General features: G+C 53.5%; 2 protein-coding genes across 14 annotated transcripts in view; one reads left to right on the plus strand and one right to left on the minus strand.

The window, feature by feature from the left end:
* Positions 1 to 144: 144 nt before the first annotated feature.
* On the plus strand, positions 145 to 21,398 carry MTERF4 (mitochondrial transcription termination factor 4). Of its 5 annotated transcripts, none has more exons than XM_045559907.1 (6): positions 145 to 251; positions 1,462 to 1,960; positions 3,640 to 3,824; positions 12,556 to 12,641; positions 20,184 to 20,368; positions 20,789 to 21,398. In XM_045559907.1, exons 1-6 carry the CDS (start codon positions 231 to 233, stop codon positions 20,974 to 20,976), a joined length of 1,164 nt encoding a protein of 387 aa, XP_045415863.1. In that variant the 5' UTR covers positions 145 to 230; the 3' UTR covers positions 20,977 to 21,398. The 5 variants fall into 5 exon arrangements, 4 of the variants coding, with proteins under 4 accessions (XP_045415863.1, XP_045415861.1, XP_045415860.1 ...); XR_006736962.1 differs by having other exon boundaries at positions 170 to 251; positions 20,184 to 20,591; positions 20,789 to 20,827; XM_045559905.1 differs by having other exon boundaries at positions 170 to 251; positions 20,184 to 20,875.
* Positions 9,422 to 21,627, minus strand: part of SNED1 (sushi, nidogen and EGF like domains 1) — a 67,489-nt gene continuing 55,283 nt past the window's right edge. For 6 of the 9 annotated variants that reach the window (XM_045559896.1, XM_045559895.1, XM_045559898.1 and 3 more), the window contains 3 exons: positions 19,164 to 19,280; positions 18,617 to 18,704; positions 16,154 to 16,435 (listed from right to left, as the gene is read on the minus strand). In XM_045559896.1, coding sequence (XP_045415852.1) covers positions 16,168 to 16,435; positions 18,617 to 18,704; positions 19,164 to 19,280 — 473 coding nt within the window. In that variant the 3' untranslated portion in view covers positions 16,154 to 16,167. Of the gene's footprint in view, positions 9,832 to 13,422; positions 13,461 to 14,249; positions 14,334 to 16,153; positions 16,436 to 18,616; positions 18,705 to 19,163; positions 19,281 to 21,627 lie in introns of those variants that run through there. The other 3 variants (XM_045559897.1, XM_045559901.1, XR_006736961.1) reach the window with 3 other exon arrangements.

Genomic DNA, 21,627 nt, shown 5'->3' on the forward strand with positions numbered 1-21,627 from the left:
GCAGTGCATCGCGTCGCGACAGAACCGGGCCACGCTCCAGCCGCGGCCGCGGCGCTCGGCTCGACTCCCGGCGGGGTCACGACCCGCGGGCTCGGCGACGGAACCCGCTGCCCGCGCTTCTGCCTGGCGCGGGGGGCGGGGCGGCGGTGACGGACCGCGGGGCCGGAAGTGATGGGCCGGGGAGGGCCGCCGCTTCCGGCGCCAGGGCCGGCGTTCGTCTCGTCTGCGCTATGGCTGCGTTTTGCCGGCAGGTGAGGTGGCGCGGGCTGCGGGGCCCCCCTCGGGGGTCGCGGGCGGGCCGAGACGCGGAGGAGCCGCTGCCTCCGGGGTGTTTACGGCCAGGTGGTGGCGACTCGCAGCAGGAGCTTTCTCGGGCGGTCTGGGCAGGGCGTGTCGGGCTCGCCAGCATTCCTGGCCCCGTGGCTCTGCTCCGTTCAGCGCGGCGGTAGCCGCGTTTCCCGGCGGAGCGGGCAGCCGGACCGTCGGCGGGGCCGGGGCCGGAGAGCCCGACTGGCCGGCCGGGTGCCGCAGCCGGTGACGCTGGAGGGGCAGGTGGGACCGACGTGAAGGTTTCTGAGGGCTTCGGTGATTTGTGCTTAATTTGTCAAGCGTTGGTCTTAACCGTTGAAGATTTTTGAGGTAACAGGGTTTCTGTATACAAGTTGACCGTCAGACTGATTATGGTTGACCCTTCAACAACCCAACCGAAAATCCGCATAACTTTTGACTCCCCCAAAACTTTACCCGTAGCCTACTGTCGCCTGGAAGCCTTTACTGATAACATAAACAGTCGATTTAACACATATTTTGAACGTTATGTGTATCATAGACTGTATTGTTACAATAAAGTAAGCTAGAGAAAGATAATGCTATTAGGAAAATCATAAGGCTCTTGGCTGTGAAAAACATTTTTCTGTATATTAAAAAAGTCACAAAGGAAAATATTAAGTGGATGTGGATCATCATAAAGGTGTTTAGGCTGAGGAGGAGGAGGAAGAGGAGGGGTTGGTCTTGCTGTCTCCGGGGTGGAAGAAGCAGAAAATCTGCATGTAAGTGGACCCCAGCAGCTCAAACCCGTGTTGTTCCAGGGTCAACTGTGTCTCTGACGAGATTCTTCTTGTGCAGTGAATTTAGATACATGACTCTGGAGACTCGTCTGAGGTCCAGACATTACCAGGTGGCCTAGAAATAGTTTTCCCTGTCCCTGCCTTAGAGGAACAAAAGCTAACGCTGCACCTGCTTGACCTGATCTGTTTGCCCTTGAAACTTCCTGTTCTCTGTGTGTGAACTTTATGCTATGTAGACTTTTTTTAAGTTCAGGTATGATTTTTCAGATTACTTATAACAACTGTTAATGTTTGTGTGGAACAAGGTACTGAATACCCTGGCTCAAAAATCTTGTGGTGTCCATTACACTGGGGTGGTGAGGAATTGATTCTCTTTTGGTCCTGTGTGTCACAGGTCCTTGATTGCTGCCGCCTGTTCCCTCTAACCTGGGCCCGTATGGCCAGAGAGACTCCTTGTCTTGGAGAACGGAAAACAACAACTGCTTCTTTGTTGCGTAAACTGACTACAGCCTCCAGCGGAGGGGACCTTGAGGAGTTACCCTGTGCTGGATCCAATAAGTATGTGAAGGAGCCGGAGCGCAGGACGAATCTTGCTCAGTGCGTCCTTGAGAAGCAGAGGTCTCCTGTGGATCAAGGGTCCTTGGAGCTAGAGAAGGTCACCAGTTCCCTCCTGGACATGGGTTTCAGTGATGCCCATGTTAATGAATTGCTCAGTATACGCCCAGGTGCCAACCCTCAGCAGTTGCTGGACATCATTTCAGAATTTATGCTCTTGGGTCTGAATCCAGAGCCTGTGTATGCAGCCTTGAAGAAAAGTCCCCAGTTATTGAAACTGTCTATAATGCAAATGAAGAAGCGCTCTATATACCTGCGAAAGCTTGGACTTGAAGAAGGTACAAAAGATGCAGATTTTATATAGTGTGAGAGGAGTCAGGGTTGGGGAAAGAATGGCCTGAGGTGAGATGGATTAGGGAAGGTTTCTGCGCAGGTGTCCATTGTTCCTAGGGAGGAATGTGTGGTTTGGTTTGGAGGAGAGGAAGGAGTTACCCCTGCAGAACGCGTTGCAGGAAGGAAGTGGGGCTCGTTAAGACTAGAAGGGAGAACCGAATGCCAGGACAGAGGCTCTTGTCTGGTTGGTTCACCGTGGGATCTCTGACACCCAGCACAGTGATGAGCACATGGCGTGTGCTCAGTAGGTGGATGTTGACGTGTGATGTTGATACATGTATAAATATGTAAACTTTGATATTTAAATCAACTTGAAGTGACCTTAGTGCTTTGTCTGTGTGTGATGTAAAGCCAATGACATCATCCCTTGTGAAGCCTTAGGTTCCAGCTAAGGGTTTTGATTTACTGTAGAACATGAGCGATCTTGCCAGGTTCCTGGGAAACTGCTGGCATGGTTGTCCCTTCTAGCTAGTCCCACCCCCACCAGTGTTCACCCCCTCAAGGATCCTCAGAGTTCCTTGGATCTCTTTAGGGGCCTTCTGGGAAAGGGGGTTGGGGGCTCGTGAGGATCTCCAAGGACCCCTACTCACTTTGACCAGATGAGTCCACTATTATTTCTTTTCATTAGTGACTCTTCCTGTGAGATTTTTTGTGTTTGGGGTGGTGGGAAGGTTTAGGACCCCACTATTTCCCAGTATCTTTACAGGCCTTCTTCTCTAGAAGACAAGCAAAAAGATGGCCTCGTATACTTCTCTTAACAGAGCGTTCTCACCTGTGCTCTGAAAGGCTGAACTGAATGCCTTACGTGCTGTGGTTATTAATTAGTAAACTCGGCACAGCCTTATGAGGTGAAGATAGAGCCTGAGATTCATTCCTCACACTCTAAGAGAACAATTAACTCAAATGTTAGGAAAATTTTTATTAACAGTTTAAATAAGTGATTTTAAGTCTCTATTTACTAAATTTTGCTCAGCTGTCCATAGGAAGACCACATACCCCAATTTGCCTGGAATAGTCCCAGTTTATACCAGTTATCTTAATGCAGTTATTAATAGGGCCTCTTTCACTCCCAGTTCCCTGGGTTGGGTAGAATATATGGTCATGCAGTAACCAGACATCAGCATTTGTGGCTGTGCGTTACTATCACCTTGGCGACGGTTATGGAACTCCTGAGTTCAGGCTCCTAGCTCTCTCGAAGGCTTCAGCGACTGTTTTATTATAGAGGGAAACATCAACCCAGAGCCCCAACATGGGGAAGTTACTCTCCCATCTCACTGTCTGAACTTTGAGTAAATCTCTGTGAAATTCTTTTCTGGGTGAGGAGGGCAAGGGACGACCTAGAATACAAAGTCGGTGCCTTTCAGGTGGGATGCCAGAACAAAGCAGGAATTGAGGGAGGGAGGGCTGGGGAGTCTGAGAAGTGTCAGGAAGCCAGTGGGGGCGGGGGGAGGCATGTCCTTTCCATGGTGCTTCTGGAAAGATACATCTGAAATTGGCACTTGTTCTGCGGTGGGAGAAGATTGTTGTTCATTTTTTAAATGCAAGCGTAAATCAGCTGCACATACCCCTTGGGTTTCTGGGAAATCCTGAAATGATGTGCTTTCCTTTTTTGAATGTTCTGCAGGGAAACTAAAGAGGGTGCTTCACTGTTGCCCTGAAGTTTTCACCATGCATCAACGGGACATTGATGACATTGTCCAGGTCCTCAAGGAGAAGTGCCTCTTCACAGTACAGCAGGTGACCAGCATTTTGCACAGATGCCCATTTGTGCTTCGAGAAGAGCCCAGGGCACTGGAGTACAAGTTCCAGGTGAGGAGGACGGACAGAGTGACGGGGTAGGAAGGCGGGTTTTGCATGAAGCAGCGAGGGTCAGCTGTAGGACGAGAGCCTCAGACACCACATGCGAGCAGGTGAGGTGAAAGGCTTAGATTCCTTTTGTACACGCTGGCCAAAGAGAATCAGAGAATCGAGTTCTGGATCTTTTGCTTTTTCACTTCTGATCACACCTATTCTGCAGCTTTTCTGCCATTAATAATGAATAACTCGGTCCCATTCTTAGAGTCCACATGGGGACTCTGGTTGAAATAGCTAATTTTAAAATAGTTAAAACCTTCTTATCTTTAGAATCTATTCTGCATATTGACTTTGAAAATGTAGTTGTGACAGTTGTCCTAATTTTTTAGTAATAATTATGACAACTTAGGTTAAATTCCAAGATGTTTTCTGAATTTTTTGCCTATCCTTTCCATACTCATAGTTTTCCTTCCCCCGGCTGAAGAAAACTATAACTTCTCCCTTCTGCCCCTTTATTTTCTGCTACATTTTTCTCAATATAATTTTGAAAATGCTTTGAAAACTGCCGCCCATCATACAAACATCAGTATCATAGAGTGGGTATCCTACTGTTGTTAATCGGGCAATTCCTTCTGAATGCTTGTGGACAACTTAGGTTTATTGTGGATTGTGGAATGATAGGTTTTAAGACTCTGTACCTGGGATTACTAAATGGGTTTGTGTCTTCCAGTATGCGTACTTTAGGATGGGAGTTAAGCAGCAGGACATAGTCAGGAGTGAGTTCTTGCAGTACTCGATGACCAAGATTAAGCAGAGGCACGTGTACCTGGAGCGCCTGGGACGGTACCAGACCCCGGATAAGAAGGGGCAGACGCAGGTCCCCAACCCGCTGCTCAAGGACATCCTCCGAGTGTCAGAAGCCGAGTTTTTGGCCAGGACAGCCCGTTCTTCTGTTGAGGAGTTTGAGGTTTTTAAGAAGCTCCTGGCTCGGGAAGAGGACGAGGAGTCTGAGAGCGGCTTGTCAGACGACGAAAGGGCACGTCTGGGCGAGGACCAGGAGGACGAGGAGATTGAGGAGGACGAGGAGGAGCAGCTATGAAGGAAGGACTGGGCGGCAGGGCGTGGAGACAAGGGACGTGTGCTCTCCCCTCAAAGCTCTTGGGACCTTCACTTGGATCTTCTTAAGTTACGTTTCATTCTAAAACTGGTCTTTTGACGTAAAAATTATCATAAATCACCTAAGCAGCAGACAGGACGGGAAACGCGCCATCTGCCTGCTGCGAGTGTCCGTGGGAGGCCCTGCCCAGCCCAAAGGAGACTCACTTGGAGCTGTTAAAATCCAGGGGACTCAGTACATGAAAATTTGGTTTACTTCTAAATGTGTTGGTGACAATTCCATGACCGGGGAGGATGGGGTTCCTTCTTCTGGCTCAAGAATCACTTTATATTTTTTTCTAGTGATAAACATAAAATTATGAGAAGGCAGAATAAGGTTTTAGAACATCATAGCACTTTATTTTATGAAAACAAGTAGCAGGTTTTCCACAAAAATACTTGTTTTTAATCCAAAAGTATCTTATTGCTTCCTAACTGCATTCAGTGTACAGCAGAGTAAAAGGAAATTGATTAATAACGTGTGGCTTAATTTTGCACAGCTTCTAAGGCCAGCAAAGCTCCAGGCACTTTTCTCTACCTTTGTGAGGAACAGGCCCTCCTGTCTGGGGAAGTTGGCTCTCGTGCCAGCCCCTGGCCAGTGGGCACTGGCTGGCTTGGCGCCTTGGGCCCTGTGGCCTGTCCAGCCAGAGCGTGCTGGCCTGGAGTGGTCTGAAGCGGTGGTCTGCCCTGCCCAGGTAACACGTGGGCTTCTAGAACCAGAGGAGAGGAGAGGGTCACAGAGTGGGGTGGGCTGGGCCAGGGTGCAGGGAGCTCCCCACAGCCCCCATGGTGGAGGTGCTGCCTTGGGGAACCCTCTGGGTTTGAGGAGCAGTTTAAAGTGCCGGGAAGGGAAACAGGAATTTGACATAAGCTGGGGGCGATCTCTGAGGTAGAGGCTGGCGTTGATGGTGTGAGCTCTAAGAGGGGCCTAGAGGATTGGTGCAACCTAGAATGTTCTAGGTAGCCCTTCCTCAGGAGTTGGCATGGGATTGAAGCAGAAAGTATTTTTGGTGATGGGACCAAAATTCAGATCCTCTTGGCAGCATTGTAACAACTATGTGAAAGGCCAATGCTTGGCCTTGTTTTTCCCACATAGCCCCAGTAAGAATCCTCCAAGGCTACTGTCCTCACCTGGGGGGCGTCTTGACCTTCATCTGGTGATCTCTGGAGATGTGGTGTCACGACCTCTGGGAGCGTGCTACTAGGATCTAGGGAGCAGAGGCCAGGGACGCTGCAACACATCAGTGGTGCACAGGACGCCCCCACGAGGGGGTGACCCAGCCCAGAACGCTAGTGCCCAGGCTGAGAAGCTGCTGCCTAAGGCCTGGCTCAATAAACGAACGTGAATGTGTCTGTTTGTGACAACTTCAGATGGTAAATGGACTTACAATAATTGTATCATTCTAATTAAAAGAAAAATAGCTGATTTTTCTGTAGGGCTCCTTGCCCCTGTGCATTGGAACACTCTGGTGGAGCCGAGCCGTGTTCCACTGCGGGACTCAGCTCCGAGGTGGAGATGCCTTTGCTTGCCCAGGCTCACGCTGGAGCACGACTACACAGAAAAGCAGCTCGGTGACTCACTCCGCATCTGGAGTCAGACGTTGGTGGCAGCGGTTTGCCAGTGGGAGGAGTTTCTGCTTCGGGAAGATGCAGGAGGGAGCGGAGGTTTCCTCACTCACACCGGAGCCCGCGTGCCATGCGGAACAGGGAGTCGGTCTTCACTCTCTCTCGGCCAAGGGCAAAACTGAAAGCGGAGACGTTGCAGTCTGTGCCAGTGTTTTCATTCACTGTCCCACTTGGTGGCATCCAAGTGACTGCCACTCTCCCCGCAGCCTACGATGTTGTTTTTGTGCCCGAGCAGGGGACCACGCAGAGTCCTAAAACTGTGCTTGGTTGCGTGGCCATCCCACATCCTGATTAGCAAGTGGTTAACTCAACAACTCATAATTTTATTTTGACACTGAAATAAATCTTTATGCCCCGGGTAATTTTTGGCTTCTGTTGTTACTCATTTCCTTGAGTGGATTTCAAGGAAAATATTCGAGATTGAAGATGGAGCCATGTGACAAAAACCAGGGTGGCTCGTGGGGAATGTTTCAAGAACCAAGTGTGATTCCTTTAGCATCAGGACGTCTTTTTGCTGGATGCTTAATTTGTAAAACATCACAAAGGGCTCATTGTGACAGCACAGACCATTTCTTGTTGAACAAAGGCTCTAAGCTAGAACCTGGAGTGTGTCAGCGTTCGCTGCATGGCTGAGGGGCTCCAGGTCATAGGAAGTAGAAAGTTTCGTAGTAAAAAGTTGGCGTCTACTCTTCCAGTGATATCACCGTTTGCTCGTAACGCTGCAGCTTACACGGACCAACAGTGGCGGGTCCCAGTGCTGCAGCTGAAGTCGGCAGTGGGCGTTCGTGTACGTAGCTTTCTCTGTCCCCCGTGTTCCAGACCCTTCCCTGCGCAGCCTGCCGTGTTCAGCTGGGTCTTTGGAGACAGGGGAACATTTCTGGAGAACAGTAGAGGCTTCTTGAAACGACTATTCCTCGTTTTTCTTTGTTTTTTTTTGAGACAGAGTCTCACTCTGTTGCCCAGGCTAGAGTGAGTGCCGTGGCGTCAGCCTAGCTCACAGCAACCTCAGACTCCTGGGCTTGAGCAATCCTCCTGCCTCAGCCTCCCGATTAGCTGGAACTACAGGCATGTACCACCATGCCCGGCTAATTTTTTCTATATATATATGTTTTTAGCTGTCCGTATAATTTCTTTTCTATTTTTAGTAGAGACGGGGTCTCGCTCTTGCTCAGGCTGGTCTCGAACTCCTGAGCTCAAACAATCCGCCTGCCTCGGCCTCCCAGAGTGCTAGGATTACAGGCGTGAGCCACCGCGCCCGGCCTGTTCCTCCTTTTTGAAAATGACAAATTGCATGATACACAGACATATGCACACAGAATTTTAATAAAAAATAAAAAGCCTAAAATATACTCTAACTCTTAGAAAACCTTTTTATAAAAGAGGAAGGGAAGGAGGCCCTCGTGGCTGGAATGCTGACTCTGGGCAGAGTCGGGAGGTGCAGCAGGTCCTCGATTCCCAGCTGGGTCAGCTATGACGAGACTCAACACGAGCAGAGGTGCGACTGGCTTTGGTTTTAACCTTATGTGTAGGGAGAAGACAGCTGTTCAGAATGTGCTGGAAAGCAGATGTGGTAAGATGCTGCAGTGTTCTGCTTGTGGGCTGGGAACATCTGAGACTGCGTGTGCTGCCTGGTAGCCTAAAACAGTGTTGCTTGAGGCACGGACTGAAAGGAGACCTGGACGTCATCCAGCCCACCCCAGGCATCTGTTGCTGTCGCATTGCGACGTGTGAGGAGGAGCCGGTGCTGCTTCCTGGCGCTGCGCCTTGGCTCTCCACGTAGGGGTCTGGATAGCTTTTCTCCAGGAAAATTCAGGGGTCTTTGGTGCCTTGGTGGTGACTTGTCACCCAGGGGTAGCTTCCTTTGCGTAAGACTGAAGCCAGGTGATGTTGTGGACCAGGGGTTTGCCAACTATGGCCCGGGGCCAGTTTGGCCACCCCTTGTTTTTGTAAAATAAAGTTTTATTGGAACAGCCACACGCATGCAGTTTCACGGCTGTGGCTGTGTCTGTGCCACATGGCAAAGCTGAACGGGACCTCTGGTCTGCAGGCCACGACTGTTCCTCGTCTGACCCTTTGCAGAGAAGCTCTGCCAGCCCTGCTGCAGACTGGAGGTCTCTAAGCTCCACCTTGGTATTCACTAACATTTCCTCTTTCAGAGTAGATGAGCCCTGTCCCGGGTCATAGGCCTGTGGGATGGGGAGTGTAAGTGACGGGGGGAGAGCAGAGCAGGATCAGCGGTGCTGGGGCCTGGCCTGCCTCCTGGCATCGCCCGCCCCTGCCCGCTCCGCCCTGCACGGTGGCAGCTCCTCCCCGGTTCGCTAGGGCTCGCAGGGAGAATTCCGTCTCTGGCCCTGGGATCTGAGGGTTGCAGAGGTATGACTGGCGCCTCGCCAGGCAGGCTGGTGACAGGCTGCCGTCCCTCTTCACACAGAGGCGCAGACCACGCCTGCACAAACCGCAGCCTGGGCGTAGCACGGGCTGCTCAGATGCGTCGCAGGACTGGCAGACGGCTGGACTGGCAGACGGCTGGACTGGCAGATGGCAGGACTGGCAGACGGCTGGACTGGCAGACGGCTGGACTGGCAGACGGCTGGACTGGCAGACGGCAGGACTGGCAGACGGCTGGACTGGCAGACGGCTGGACTGGCAGACGGCAGGACTGGCAGACGGCAGGACTGGCAGACGGCAGGACTGGCAGACGGCTGGACTGGCAGACGGCAGGACTGGCAGACGGCAGGACTGGCAGACGGCTGGACTGGCAGACGGCTGGACTGGCAGACGGCTGGACTGGCAGACGGCAGGACTGGCAGACGGCTGGACTGGCAGACGGCAGGACTGGCAGACGGCTGGACTGGCAGACGGCTGGACTGGCAGACGGCAGGACTGGCAGACGGCTGGACTGGCAGACGGCAGGACTGGCAGACGGCTGGACTGGCAGGTGGCAGGACTGGTAGATGGCCGTCTCCGGGGCGTCTCCCAGGGTGGGCTGGTGAGTGTGCAGCCTGGCATCTGTCTGCTGAGGCTTGGGGACAGAGGTCGCAGAGGGGACTGGCTCCAGCCTGGACCTGCACAGCCTGGCCGTCTGCCTGCTGACGCTTGGGGACGGAGGTCACAGAGGGGACTGGCTCCAGCCAGCACCTGGTCTCTCAGGGTGTCCTTTTCAATCCAATTGTTAGACCTTGTCTTCCTGGGTTTTAGAAACTCTTGAGGTTGGCAGGGTGTAACAAGAACGTCCTAAATCCTTTGAAGAGAAAACAAAGCAAGGAGTGAGGGAAAGGATGGTCCCCCCCAGTCCTCCCGTCTCTCTCAGTGATGCTGTTTAGGTCTTTGGGGACCCCTGGAGGACCCGGCGCTGTTAAAGCATCAGGGTCTCACGTGGCAGTGGGTGTGGGGACAGGGACAGGCTGCCGGGGAAGACCGACTGTGCCCATGTCTTCAGGACCATTTGGCTCAGCGGCGAGCTCAGGTGTGAACCCAGCAGGCTGCTCTCCCTGCCCTCCGCGAGGAGATGGCCCCGGATCTTTCCTGCCAGGGCCCGGGCTGCGTCTAGCCGCTCTGGACCGAAGTAATTCTTATGTTGTTCTCGGGTGGATGTCTGGGAGGGTGTATTTCTGTTTCCTGCTTTTTTGTGTTTTTCCATAGGTGTTCTGTAAGCTGGTACGTGATAATTTAATAGTTAATTGGGGGTTTCTGGTTTGTTTTTATAGAAAAGGATTTCCTGAGCAGGTCTTTAATAGATATATTAATATGTCAGGTGACTTGCTGTCACATGCATGTTTCAGGCACGGATTATGTCTGTGGGTTCTCGATCCTAGTACAGCCGTGTGCTGCACAGTGACGTCTCGGTCAGTGAGGGACCACGTGTTTGAAGGTCCCGTGAGATTATAACAGAGCAGAAAAGTTCCTGTCACCTGGTGACGTCACAGCCGTCATAGCATCACTCACGTTTGTGGACACAGACGAGTGCCACCAGCCATGCGGAAGTGGAGCCACACAGCTGTGGACGGCATGTGGCGACGAACGCCGTGTCACTGGTTCATGTGTTCACTGCACTGTTAGTGTGCACTTCTGATCCCCACTCCACGGCGCACGCCTCCCACTTGCAGACCAGAGTGTAACTGGAAAACAGCCCCGGCAGGTCCTTCAGGAGAGTCCCGAGGGAGGCACTGTCACAGGAGGTGACAGCTGCACGCGCACCATGGCCCTGCAGACCTTCCGTGGGACAAGACTCAGAGGAGGAGACAGTGAGACTGATGACCCTGACCCTGCGCAGGCCTAGGCTAGTGTGTGTGTCTCGATTTTTTATGTTTATTTTTTGAGGCAGGACTTGCTCTGTTGCCCAGGCTGGAGTGCAGTGGCGTCATCGCAGCCCCTGCAGCCTTGACTGTGGGCTCCGGCGAGTGTCCTGCCTCAGCCTCCCGGGCAGCTGGGACTGCAGGTGTGCGCCACCACACCCAGCCAACTTTTACATTTTTTGCAGAGATGGGTTCTTGCTATGTTGAACTCCTGGCCTCAAGCAGTCCTCCTGCCTCGGCCTCCCAAAGTGCTGCGATTACAGGTGTCAACCACCACGTCTAGCCTATGTCTTAGTTTTTAATAAAGTTTAAAAAGTAAAAAAAAAAAAGTTAAAAATAGGAAAATTCTTGTAGAATAAGGATATAAAGATATAAAGAAAGGAAAAATATCTTTGTAGAGCTGTACAATGTGTTTTAAGCTGCTATTACAAAAGAGTCAAAAAGTTAAAAAAAATTTAAAAGGTTATAAAGTAAGCTAAGGTTAACCGGTTATTGAAGAAAGAAAAAAATTGTTTTTTAGAAATTTAGTGTAGGTAGCCTAAGTGTGTAACATCTGCAAAGTCTGCAGTAGTGCACAGTGATGTCCCAGGCCTTCACGCTCACTCACCCTCACTAATGCTCATGCTCACTCACGCTCACACACTCACGCTCGCTCACGCTAACTCACACTCATACTCACGCTCACACTCATGCTCACTCACCTTCACTAATGCTCATGCTCACTCACGCTCACACACGCTCGCTCACGCTAACTCACACTCATACTCACGCTCACACTCATGCTCACTCACCTTCACTAATGCTCATGCTCACTCACGCTCACACACGCTCGCTCACGCTAACTCACACTCATACTCACGCTCACACTCATGCTCACTCACCTTCACTAATGCTCATGCTCACTCACGCTCACACACGCTCGCTCACGCTAACTCACACTCATACTCATGCTCACACTCATGCTCACCTTCACTCACGCTCATGCTCACTCATGCTCACTCACGCTCATGCTCACTCACACTCACACTTATGCACTCAGAGCAGCTTCCTGTCCTGCAAGCTCCACTCATGGTAGGTGCCCTATACAACTGCACCATTTTTTATCTTTTATACTTTTCCTGTACCTTTTCTATGTTTAGATACACAGTTTGCGTCATGTTACAACTGCCTGCAGCATTCAGCACAGTGTCATGCTGCACAGGTGTGTGGCCCAGGAACAAGGCTCTGTCACATAGCCGAGGTGTGTAGTAGGCTGTATCTTGTAGGTTTGTGTCCATGTTCTCATGTTCCTGCACAAGGAAACTGCCTAATCGCACGTCTCAGAACATGTCCCCGTAGTTAAGTGATGCGTGACTGTGGTAAACTCGCACGCCTCGGAGTGTGTTCTGCGGGTGTGTCTGGAGGGTGCGGTGGGGGGGAGGAAGCCTTGGAGCAGACAGGACTGTGCCGTATGCTGCTGTCTATTACGAGGGATTTTCCACACTGGAAACGGGGGGATCTCATGGCCAACGTTAAGGCCTGGGTGTCTGATGCCAGCAGAGCTCCGGCCCTGGCCTCCCCTCCCCGGGGGGCGTGGGAGCTCCGCCTCGCTTGCACCTGGGCCTGGAAAGGGCCTTTCCTCCTGCTTGTTTTTAAAGGTCTCCCAATGACATTCTCCTTTATTTCCGCAGCCGTGTGAGAAGATGCTGTGCTGCGAGGCTGCCCCCTCTCCCCTCTGCAGCGCCGGGAAGACGGCGTGTGGGCTCGTCCAAGGCGTGTGAGTAGTGAAATGCGTCTTTCATTCCTGGTGCCACGTCGGGAAGTTTCCGTCAGCGTGAAACTGACTGTAGGCTGTCGGGGGGTTTCTATGGCATAGCCCGGTGGTTTCCAGAGTGTCGTGAAGAACACCAACATTCTTTAAGATCCAGCAGAGTTTGTGTGTGGGGAGGTGGGGGCAGGATGGCGGTTTGGTTGCCTAGAAAGTTTGGGGATGCTGAACTAGACAAACGCAGAGTCGGAACATTTCTTTCATTTCAGGGTTTGTGATGGGGAACCCCGTGTCCACTGTGACCCTCCCAGCGAGAGACGGTCTTCAGGACCTTTTGTGTGGTGTGGTCGGGGCCCCGCCCGTTTCCCCCAGGAGGACGCCGTTCCCAGCGTCTGGGAGGCCCCTTCCATCCCTCCCCGGCCTGCCACACCTCAGCCCATCCCTCCGGGGCCAGGTGGTCTTCCGGCCGCTCTGGGTGCCCACCTTCCCCCTCCCCCCACTGCAGCTGGGCAGAGGGCTCTTGGCCCCATTTCCCTCGAGAGAGTGGCATTTGTCCCCACCCCAGAGAGCCTCATTTCCACTTGAAGATGTGTTTGTCGGTGGCTGGGCCACATTTATGTCCGCTCCCCGCTGGGGGTTCTGAGACCTTCCTGTTTGGGACGGCAGCGCCCACCCAGCTTTCTTTGGCGGAGCTCGCGGAGATGACAGCAGCAGCGTCAGTCCAGGCTCGGCAGGGCCACCCCTCCCAGCGGCTCTGCGGGGGCAGTCGGGGAGCGGTGGGGGGACGTACCTTAAGATTTCTCCAGTGTTTGACTCTTACTTTGTTTCCTGAAACAGTGAGAGGACAGTGGTTTAATGAAAAGGGGACTTGTGAGCCTTGGCTGCTGCATGATGCTTGAATCTGGCTGAAGTCTGGCTTTGGCTCGCGTGCACTCCCGTGTGGGGGACGCCGTCCCTGCAGACCCCGGCACGGACATGAGCCTTCAGTCCGTGTGCACACACCTGGCTCGCGGTAGCTGTGGGGGGTGTGAGCCATGGCGGGAGAGGGCGTGAGCAAGGGGCAGGAGCTCCCGCGGGGCAGGCAGGGGCGTGCTCAGGCCCAGCCGTGACGCACAAGCAGCACGTGTGGTCGTCACAGTCTGCGAAGACTGTGACTGAGGTTTGGACTCTGGTTCTGGAAGGATTTGATGTTCTTAGACACAGCGTTTAGTGGAAGCCTAATAGTCATAATTGTCGTGATGACTTTGAACCCTTTGGGGAAAGAGCTTGGGTGTGAGTGAATAAAAACTAAACAGAGATTTACTGTATTTGCATATACTTGGGTGTCGGTGACACGCTGTTCTTCCCAGGGGCAGCAGCGTGTCCCCTGTGAACATGCATGACCCGGTGACTCCCCAGCCAGCATGCCCAGCTGTACCCATCCGTGCGTGTTCACATGCACAACACAGGGACACACGCCCCTGAGCGGAGCATGGCTGTGCGGGGGCTGCGTGTCTGGGCACAGGGACGTCCTGGCCCTGGCTGCACGTCCCACAGCTCTCAGTCCCCAGGGTCACCCTGGCCCCGTCACCCTGCGAGCCACACGCAGGACCCAGCAGGGGCCTCCCTGAGACGCACCTGTGTGGGCTTTTCCTGAGGCCGGTGCCCTCACAGCTCTCCTTGAAGCAGACGTCTTGGTGAACCTTGTAGACTCTCTTGTACCTGTTGTCACAAGGAAGCTTGGTAAAGCCGGGCGGGGAAGCAGAACGTGGCCCTGATGCACCTCGGCTGTGTGGACCCACAGGGACGCACGAAGGTGTTTGAGGGCAAAGCCATTATCTTCTTAATAAAATATCACCGCCTCTAGATGTACTCAATGTCCAACATAAAAGTCCTGTGACTTTTTACAAAGTTCACTGATGTATGATCTACAGAAAATAAACCCATTGCAGTGTACATCTCGATGAGCGCTGACAAAGTCACATGGTAAGAAAAGGTAAAATGTCTTTGCTTGAGGCCACGTGGCCCATGGCCTGGGGGGGTCTGACCCCCTCTTCCGCTTCCCGGGTCCTGTGTGGAGAAGCTCGGGAAGCCCAGGGCTGCGGGGCAGGAGGCTGGTTTCCAGCCCTGCCTCCTCCCTCCATTAACTGGGCCACTCTTGAGCTTTGTGTAAAGTGGGCATTACGCACACCACTCCTCGCAGGCTTGCAGACAAGCATGAGTAGAAGGCGCTCCGGCTCGTGTTAAGGCGCTGAAATGTCAGAGCTGTTTAGAAGGGAAACCCGAGGAGTCCAGTGGGCAATGCTGCAATTCATACGCTAAGTGTGGTAGAACCTTTAGGGCTGCAAACCCATAGTAAGACTTCTGCTTCCGGCCATGAGATAGTAGCAGGATCTGGAATTAACCTCCCGATGTGAACAAAAAGAGAACTGGACAAAATACAGGAAGTAACTACTTTCAGATGTTAGAAAACCGTGCAAGACTGTGATCCCTGGGAGAAGAGAAACAAAGATGAGCCCTGTGACCCGCCTAGAATTCAGCCCGGAGCACTGAGGCCGGCGCCGCAGGAAGGAGGATCCAAGTGCTGGTCCCTCGGGGTTGAGGACCAGCTGCCGTTCTGGGGCAGAACACGAGAGGGGAGCCGTGCGGAGGGGAGCTCCAGAACCTGCACAGGCCCCGGGGACAGGAGTTGCGCTGTGCGAGCCCAGGGTGCAGCCCACGCCGCCGGGCAAAGGGGAACCCTGAGGAGCGAGCAGTTCCCAGAGCCGAGAGGAGGGTCTTGTTGAGTAACAGGCCAGAAAGACCACACCACCCAAGTGGGCCGGAGTCCACCCCAGAGTAAAGGCTGCTCCGCACAGCTCTCAGAAGGCACAAACTGTACTCAAATAACTGCCTTGCAGAAGCAAACCAACATTCTTGAAAAGAATACAAAAAAAAAAAAATCCAGCACTTGGTAACATAAAGTTTATAATGTCCAGCATCCAATAAAAAAATTATAAGACATTCAAAGAATCATATGAAGAATCAAAAAAAGAAAAAGTTACCTATAACCTGGAGAAAAATAATTCAATAGAAAAAGACCCAGAAATGAGAGTGTTGACAGAAATAACAGATAAAGACCTTCAATCATCTGTTATAAATTGGGTCCGCAAGTGCAGTAGTTGACAGGAAAACACACGCATAGCGAGAGACACGGGTGATCTAGGAGAGACCTAAATGGAACTTCTAGACATGGTGAAACATAGCGTCTGAAATGGAAGTTTTACAGAATAGGATTAATGGTAGATTAGATGCTGCAGAAGAAAAAATCAATAACCTTGAATGCACAGCAATAGAATCTATCAAAATGAAGAGCAGAGAGAAAAAGACAATTTTGCTAAGAGCTGCGGTGGCCTGTGGGGCACAGGCACAGCTGGGGGCCCGGAGGGGAGGAGAGAAATGGAGGGACGGAAAAAATACGTGAAGAAATAATGGACATGTGTTTCCAAATTTGATGAAAGCTAAAAATCCAGAAATCCAAGAAGCGTAAGAAATTCCAGGGAATAAAAACACACAGCTACAGCCAAGCACATCGTAATGAAACTGTCCAAAACCAGAGACAAACGGTTATGCTAGTGGGACGGCAGCTGAGTTTTGAAGGTGTGTGAAGGTCGTTGTGACAAATGTTTTCCGAAAGCTCATAGCAGATGGCAGTGAAAGAACGAGGGCCACCACGGCGGGTGCTGAGCATGGGGCAGCCGCAGGTGAACGTCCTCCAGCCATGGCTTTCCAAGTGCTGCATCGTCCCGAGTGTGGCAGCCGCGTTTTGGAAGAAGGAATGAAAACTGTTCAAGAAAACAGATGGACAGAAGCACGTGATGAAAATGGATGTTTACTTGATGTTAATTAACATCACAATAAGTTATGCAGAAAATAAAAAAAACAGAAAGAAAGAGAAAGTGTAAAAGCAGCCAGCAGGGGGGGGGTCAGAGGACGCATCACACACAGGGGACACAGAGAAGAGACTGCCGCGTTCCCATCTGCAGCCTCGCACGCCGGACAAGGAACCACATCTCTAAAGTGCTGAAAGAAAAAATGCTGCCGTCCACCAGGAGCTCTGTATTCAGCAAATGACCCTGCAGAAATGCAGGTGACATGAAAACCTTTTTAGACAAAAGCAGAGAGAATTCATTGCCAGCAGACCTGTGCTGTAGGAAGTGTCACCCCAGGAATCTTAGGTCTGCAGGAAGGAACGAACACGGCTGGAGATGGCAGGCGTGCGGCAAGCACAAGAGCCTGTTCGCTGCCAACACTTAAACATACGCATGTCTGTTGAGAGCAAAGAGAACACTGTGCAGGTCACAGCACACGGGGAAGCAGAGTCTGGCAATGATAATTCAAAGGGAGGGAGGGCACAGAGGAAGCGTGTTGTTGTGAGTCTGATATTACACTGAAGTTGTATGATAGCAATTAAAGGTATATTGTGATCAGCTGAAGATGCACGTGGTAAATCCTAGAGCAACCACTAAAACGTAAACCAAAGAAGTACAACCAATAAGCCAATAGTAGAGGTAAAATGGAATCCTAAAAAATATTTAATCCAAAACTAGGCAGGAAAAGAGAACAAGTAACAAAAAGCAGATGGGAAAAATGGAAAAGTGGTATGGAGGATTGAAACCCAGCCACTTCAGTCATCTTGGTTAATGCAATGAATGTAAACGGCCTAAACGCCAATAGAAGACAGAGATGTCAGACTGGACATAAAGCAAGACCCCACTGCATGTTAAGCATGAGAAAGTCACTTTAAATATGCAGACAGGTTAACAGTGAGAGAACAGAAAGCTTTTGGTCTGTGTTGGGTACCCAGGGGGCACCTAACATACGTGTGCCTGGGGGTCGCCGGCGGACACTGATGTAACTGGCACGGCTGGAAGAGTGAGGGCCCTGTGGGTGTGGCCGGCCGCTGCACAGCACCCCAATTCTACACCTGCCAACATGGCCCCCCAGTCCCAGCCAGGCCAGTGTCTCGTGTGCACCCCCCAGGCATCGAGCCCGACCCTGTGCCCAGTAACGCTGTGCCCTCACCCTCCACGTCCCACCCCGCAGGCACGTAGAGTGGTCTTTGAGATTGTCGGCCAGTGTGTCCCTCCCCTGCTGGGGACCCTTCGGCTGCTCCCCGTTTGCTGGTCTCCCAGGCCCCTCCCCTTCCGCCGCTCTCCACCTCGCTCACGTGGCCTCTGCCCCTTCCCCAGACGTGCCCGGCCGGCTGCGCACGCAGGGGCTTGGTCCCTGGCGCTGACGGGCGTGTTCCTCCCTCCTGCCTGTGGCCACGCTGGCCGCCCGCCACCCCACCTCCGGCTCTCCTGGCTCCCCCGTTGGACTCTCTCCGTCTCCCTGGCTCCCACCACCAGCCGCAGCACCGCGTGACACATGGGACACTCTTTCTCCTCTGTCCCACCATCTGGAACGTACGGGCCCCGAGGGCAGAACTTTGGTCTGTTCTGCTCACGGGTGTGTGCTGAGTGCCTAGAAGAGGGCCTGCACACAGTAGGTGCTCAGTAAGTTCACTGTTGACCCACCGAGTCACAGAATGTAGCAAGAAAGGCCCTAAGAGATGAGCTAGGCAACTCTCCCTCGACTGCCCATTTTACAGGTGGGGAAACTGAGGCACGAGTGATTTGCCCAGGGACACATCCTGAGTTAGTGGCAGAGCTGGGACTGATGTTCCCTGTGCCAGGTGTTTTCCAGGGGGCTCTAAGGGAGAGACAGGAGGAAGGTCGTGTCCATGAGAGTGCGCCCTCCACCGGGGCCTGGGTCCTTCTCAGCCCCCGCTGAGCTGCGTGGACCCGGGCGAGTTATCTGTGTTTCTGCCTCACTTTCCCGTTGTGTCACGTGAAGGGAACTGGGGGTCAAGTCAAGTCCCTTCTGTGACCGTGACCACACCCCTCCCCAGACTCTGAGAAAGCACTTTGGAAAGTCAGGAACACTCTAGAATGTGGCAAGGCCGGGGACAGAAACCGACTTACATGTGGTGACAGACGCCTCCCTCCCAGACGGGAAAGGACTTTGTCTCGGAGAAGAGCCGCGTGCAGGGCCGGGGCACCTTCCTGCAGGCTGCGGGCACAGGGAGAAGGCGAGTGAGGAGCTCCGTGCCGGGTGCTCCCCTCCTGCCCCCTGGGAGACCCCTGCCCGGGCCCGGGGGCTACACCAGCTGCTTCCTGAGCTGGATGCCCCGTCCCCAGGGTCCCTGTGCCGGCAGGAGAGGCCTCGGGATCACCAGATGCGGGTGGGAGCCCCCGTCCCCCGCCGGTGCCCAGCCCGGGTGTCGCTCCTTCTCCACTGAGCCCCCTGCTCTCCCTGCAGCCGCCGCCCTGTGGGGCCTGTTTGGAGGCCGCTGTTTCTGGCCGCACCTTCCATGGTGGCTCTCCGGCGGCAGCGCCGTCCCCGGTGGCTCACAACCATCTGCGAGGCTCCCGCCCACTGGCCTCCCTGCCTGGCACGCACCGTCTGGAGGCCCCCACGCAAGCCCACCCGTGCCCAGCGGTCCTGGGCCGAGGCTGAGCCCCGACTCACCGAGCTCGCAGCGCCTGCCTTTGAACCCCGGCCCGCAGTCGCAGCTGTGGGTGCCGGCGCCCGGCACACAGGTGCCCCCGTTCTGACAGGGGTTTTCCGAGCAGTTCCCCGGGGCATCTGGAAAAGACAAGAGTTTAGTCACTGGGACCCCAGGGGGAGGTCTGCTCGCACAGACGCGTTGCTGTCTCCCCCGTGCCCCGGCCCGAGACGCAGTGACAGGCCTGTCTCCCTTCCCTGCGGCTCCCAGACACCACCGGCCCGACAGGGTGGTCCCATTTCAGGTGTACGGCGAGAGCAGAGGGAAAGAGACAGCCCGCAGCACGCCTGGCCCGGCCTCGTGACGAGGGAGGGAGGGAGGAACAGGATCCTGGGGCTGAGCGCCCCCGGCCCCGCCCCCACCCGCCTGTTGCTGGCTTTGTCCCCACTCGGGGTTTCCTCTACCTGGAACCTGGGCCCCTCGGTCCTCCAGCCCAGGCGGCCTGTGCGCGGCGCCAGCCACGTCTGCAGGACGGTGGCTCCCGCGGCCCCACGGCACCCTCACCGCACCGTGGCCGCGAGCCTGTCGTTTTTTCTAGCGTTGTCGAGATCCCTGTTGTTTTACTTTTTAACTTAAAAACCGTTGAAAAACAGGAGAGTGAGAATTGTGTGTGCCCCATGTCACCTGACACTGAGCCGGGCCCGGCCTCCCCAGCTAACGTGGCAACCCCACCATGAGGCCCGTCCCCACCGGCCTGGCCCTCGGTTTCTGTCCCGGACCCGTCCCCTCCTTCCTCACTGGTCTATTTCCTCTTTCTCCTTTCGCCCCCTCGTTTGTCCTCAGGGACTGTCCTTATCTTTTTGTCTTTCCTCATGTGCTGAAAATGTGTTGTGGGCTTTAAAAAAACCTTTTATTGTGAAACTTTTCAAAACTGCAGCACATGAAGAATGAAGGGCCCCTGCACTCGGCTGCAGTGGTGATCGGCACGGGCCGGTCTTGTGTCATCCGTGTCGTCTTTCTCACCCTTCCTCCTCTCGCTGCAGAATTTCAGAGCAGCTCACGGAACCATCCGCCGTTTCACCTGTGAACACGTCAGTACCCAACACTCCACAAACCACAGTGCTGCCGTCACAAACCAGCAGTCGTTCCTCGACACTGCACGATGTCCTGGACCACGGTCACTTCTCCGATCAGCGCGCAAATGGCCTTCACAGCTGGTCTAGCCCAGGTGGGGCTCGTAGGATCAACACCTTGCCTCTATGTGACGTGTCTCAAGTCTCTCTTGCCCTGCCCCCTTCAGTCTGCTCCCTCTTTATTTACTGCAGGAACAAGGTCACTTGTCCTTAGAGTTGCTCTCCTGGATCTGACCCATTGGGCACTTGTGGCATTGATTGTTCCCGCGCCGTTTCCTGTAAACGCTCTAGTTAGACGGAGGGGCCAGTCGGGTTCAGGTTCGGATGGTCTTTGCGGGGCTGCCTCACGCGAAGGCTCGGGCACTGCCAGCCTCCCCAGGGTGTGGGACGTGTCTGAGCCCCGCTTGAGTGACGTGAGGGCTGATCAGTCCCCAGTAAAGTCCCCACAGGCCTTGCTCGCACCTGATGGTTGGAGCAGCCATGGGGTCCCTGATCCAAGGTCGTCCCCGGACCAGGTCTGGCTGCAGAGCTGTTGGAGAGGACGGGCCTTCCAGCAGCCGCCTGGGGCCACCTGAACTGTGGTCCTTACAGGCCAGGCAGGAGGAACGTGCAAGCCTTTTCCTTCACCCGTGCAGACGCGTCGGTCCCCAGCACGCTCCAGAGTCGACCAACAGCTGTTTTTCCTTGGCGAGCATCATGGTGACCACGTAGAGTTGACGCACTTGACGGGTTTCAGTCATTGCCGTCACTAGTTTTCTTGATGCTCAGATTATTCCATCTTTAGCCAGGGGGCAACCCTTCAGGGTGGCTCCTCTGCCCTTTGGACACAGTCCCGGTTGTGTCTGAAGCTTGGTTGCTTTCTGCACAGGGCGTCTTGGGATTGTTTCATCCTTACCCTGCTTTGGTCTTGGAATCAGCTGTTTCTCGAAAGATCCCAGTTCCTTTGTGAGAGCGAAGCCCAGAGCTGGCAGTCCGGGTGCTCAGGGCGCGCACTGCTGCGAGGGCCTCGCTGCTCCAGGCCTTCTCAGGAGCAGGACCGGGAAAGGAGGTGTTTAAAAAACAGACAAGTCATGTGTCTATACCAGTATTTCCAGTCCAAATAACAGAATTAAATTAAAAAACAAGGTCTTTAATTTCTTTGATTTTATATTTTTATTTCTTTATGCTGAACGTCTTGGGACATTAACATAATTGTTTTCTTCATCCTACAATATACATGTGCTAGTTTCAAAATAACAACACCGGTGTCAGTGCTGACATCACGCTGAGGACAGCTACATTCCTTGGCAACACTTTCCACCCTTAGACCCCACCCGCCAGCCGCGAGCAGCTAGACTGCTGCTGCGGAAACTGC

This window comes from Lemur catta, chromosome 8 (assembly GCF_020740605.2).
Source record: "Lemur catta isolate mLemCat1 chromosome 8, mLemCat1.pri, whole genome shotgun sequence".
In the NCBI taxonomy this organism is placed as follows: domain Eukaryota; kingdom Metazoa; phylum Chordata; class Mammalia; order Primates; family Lemuridae; genus Lemur; species Lemur catta.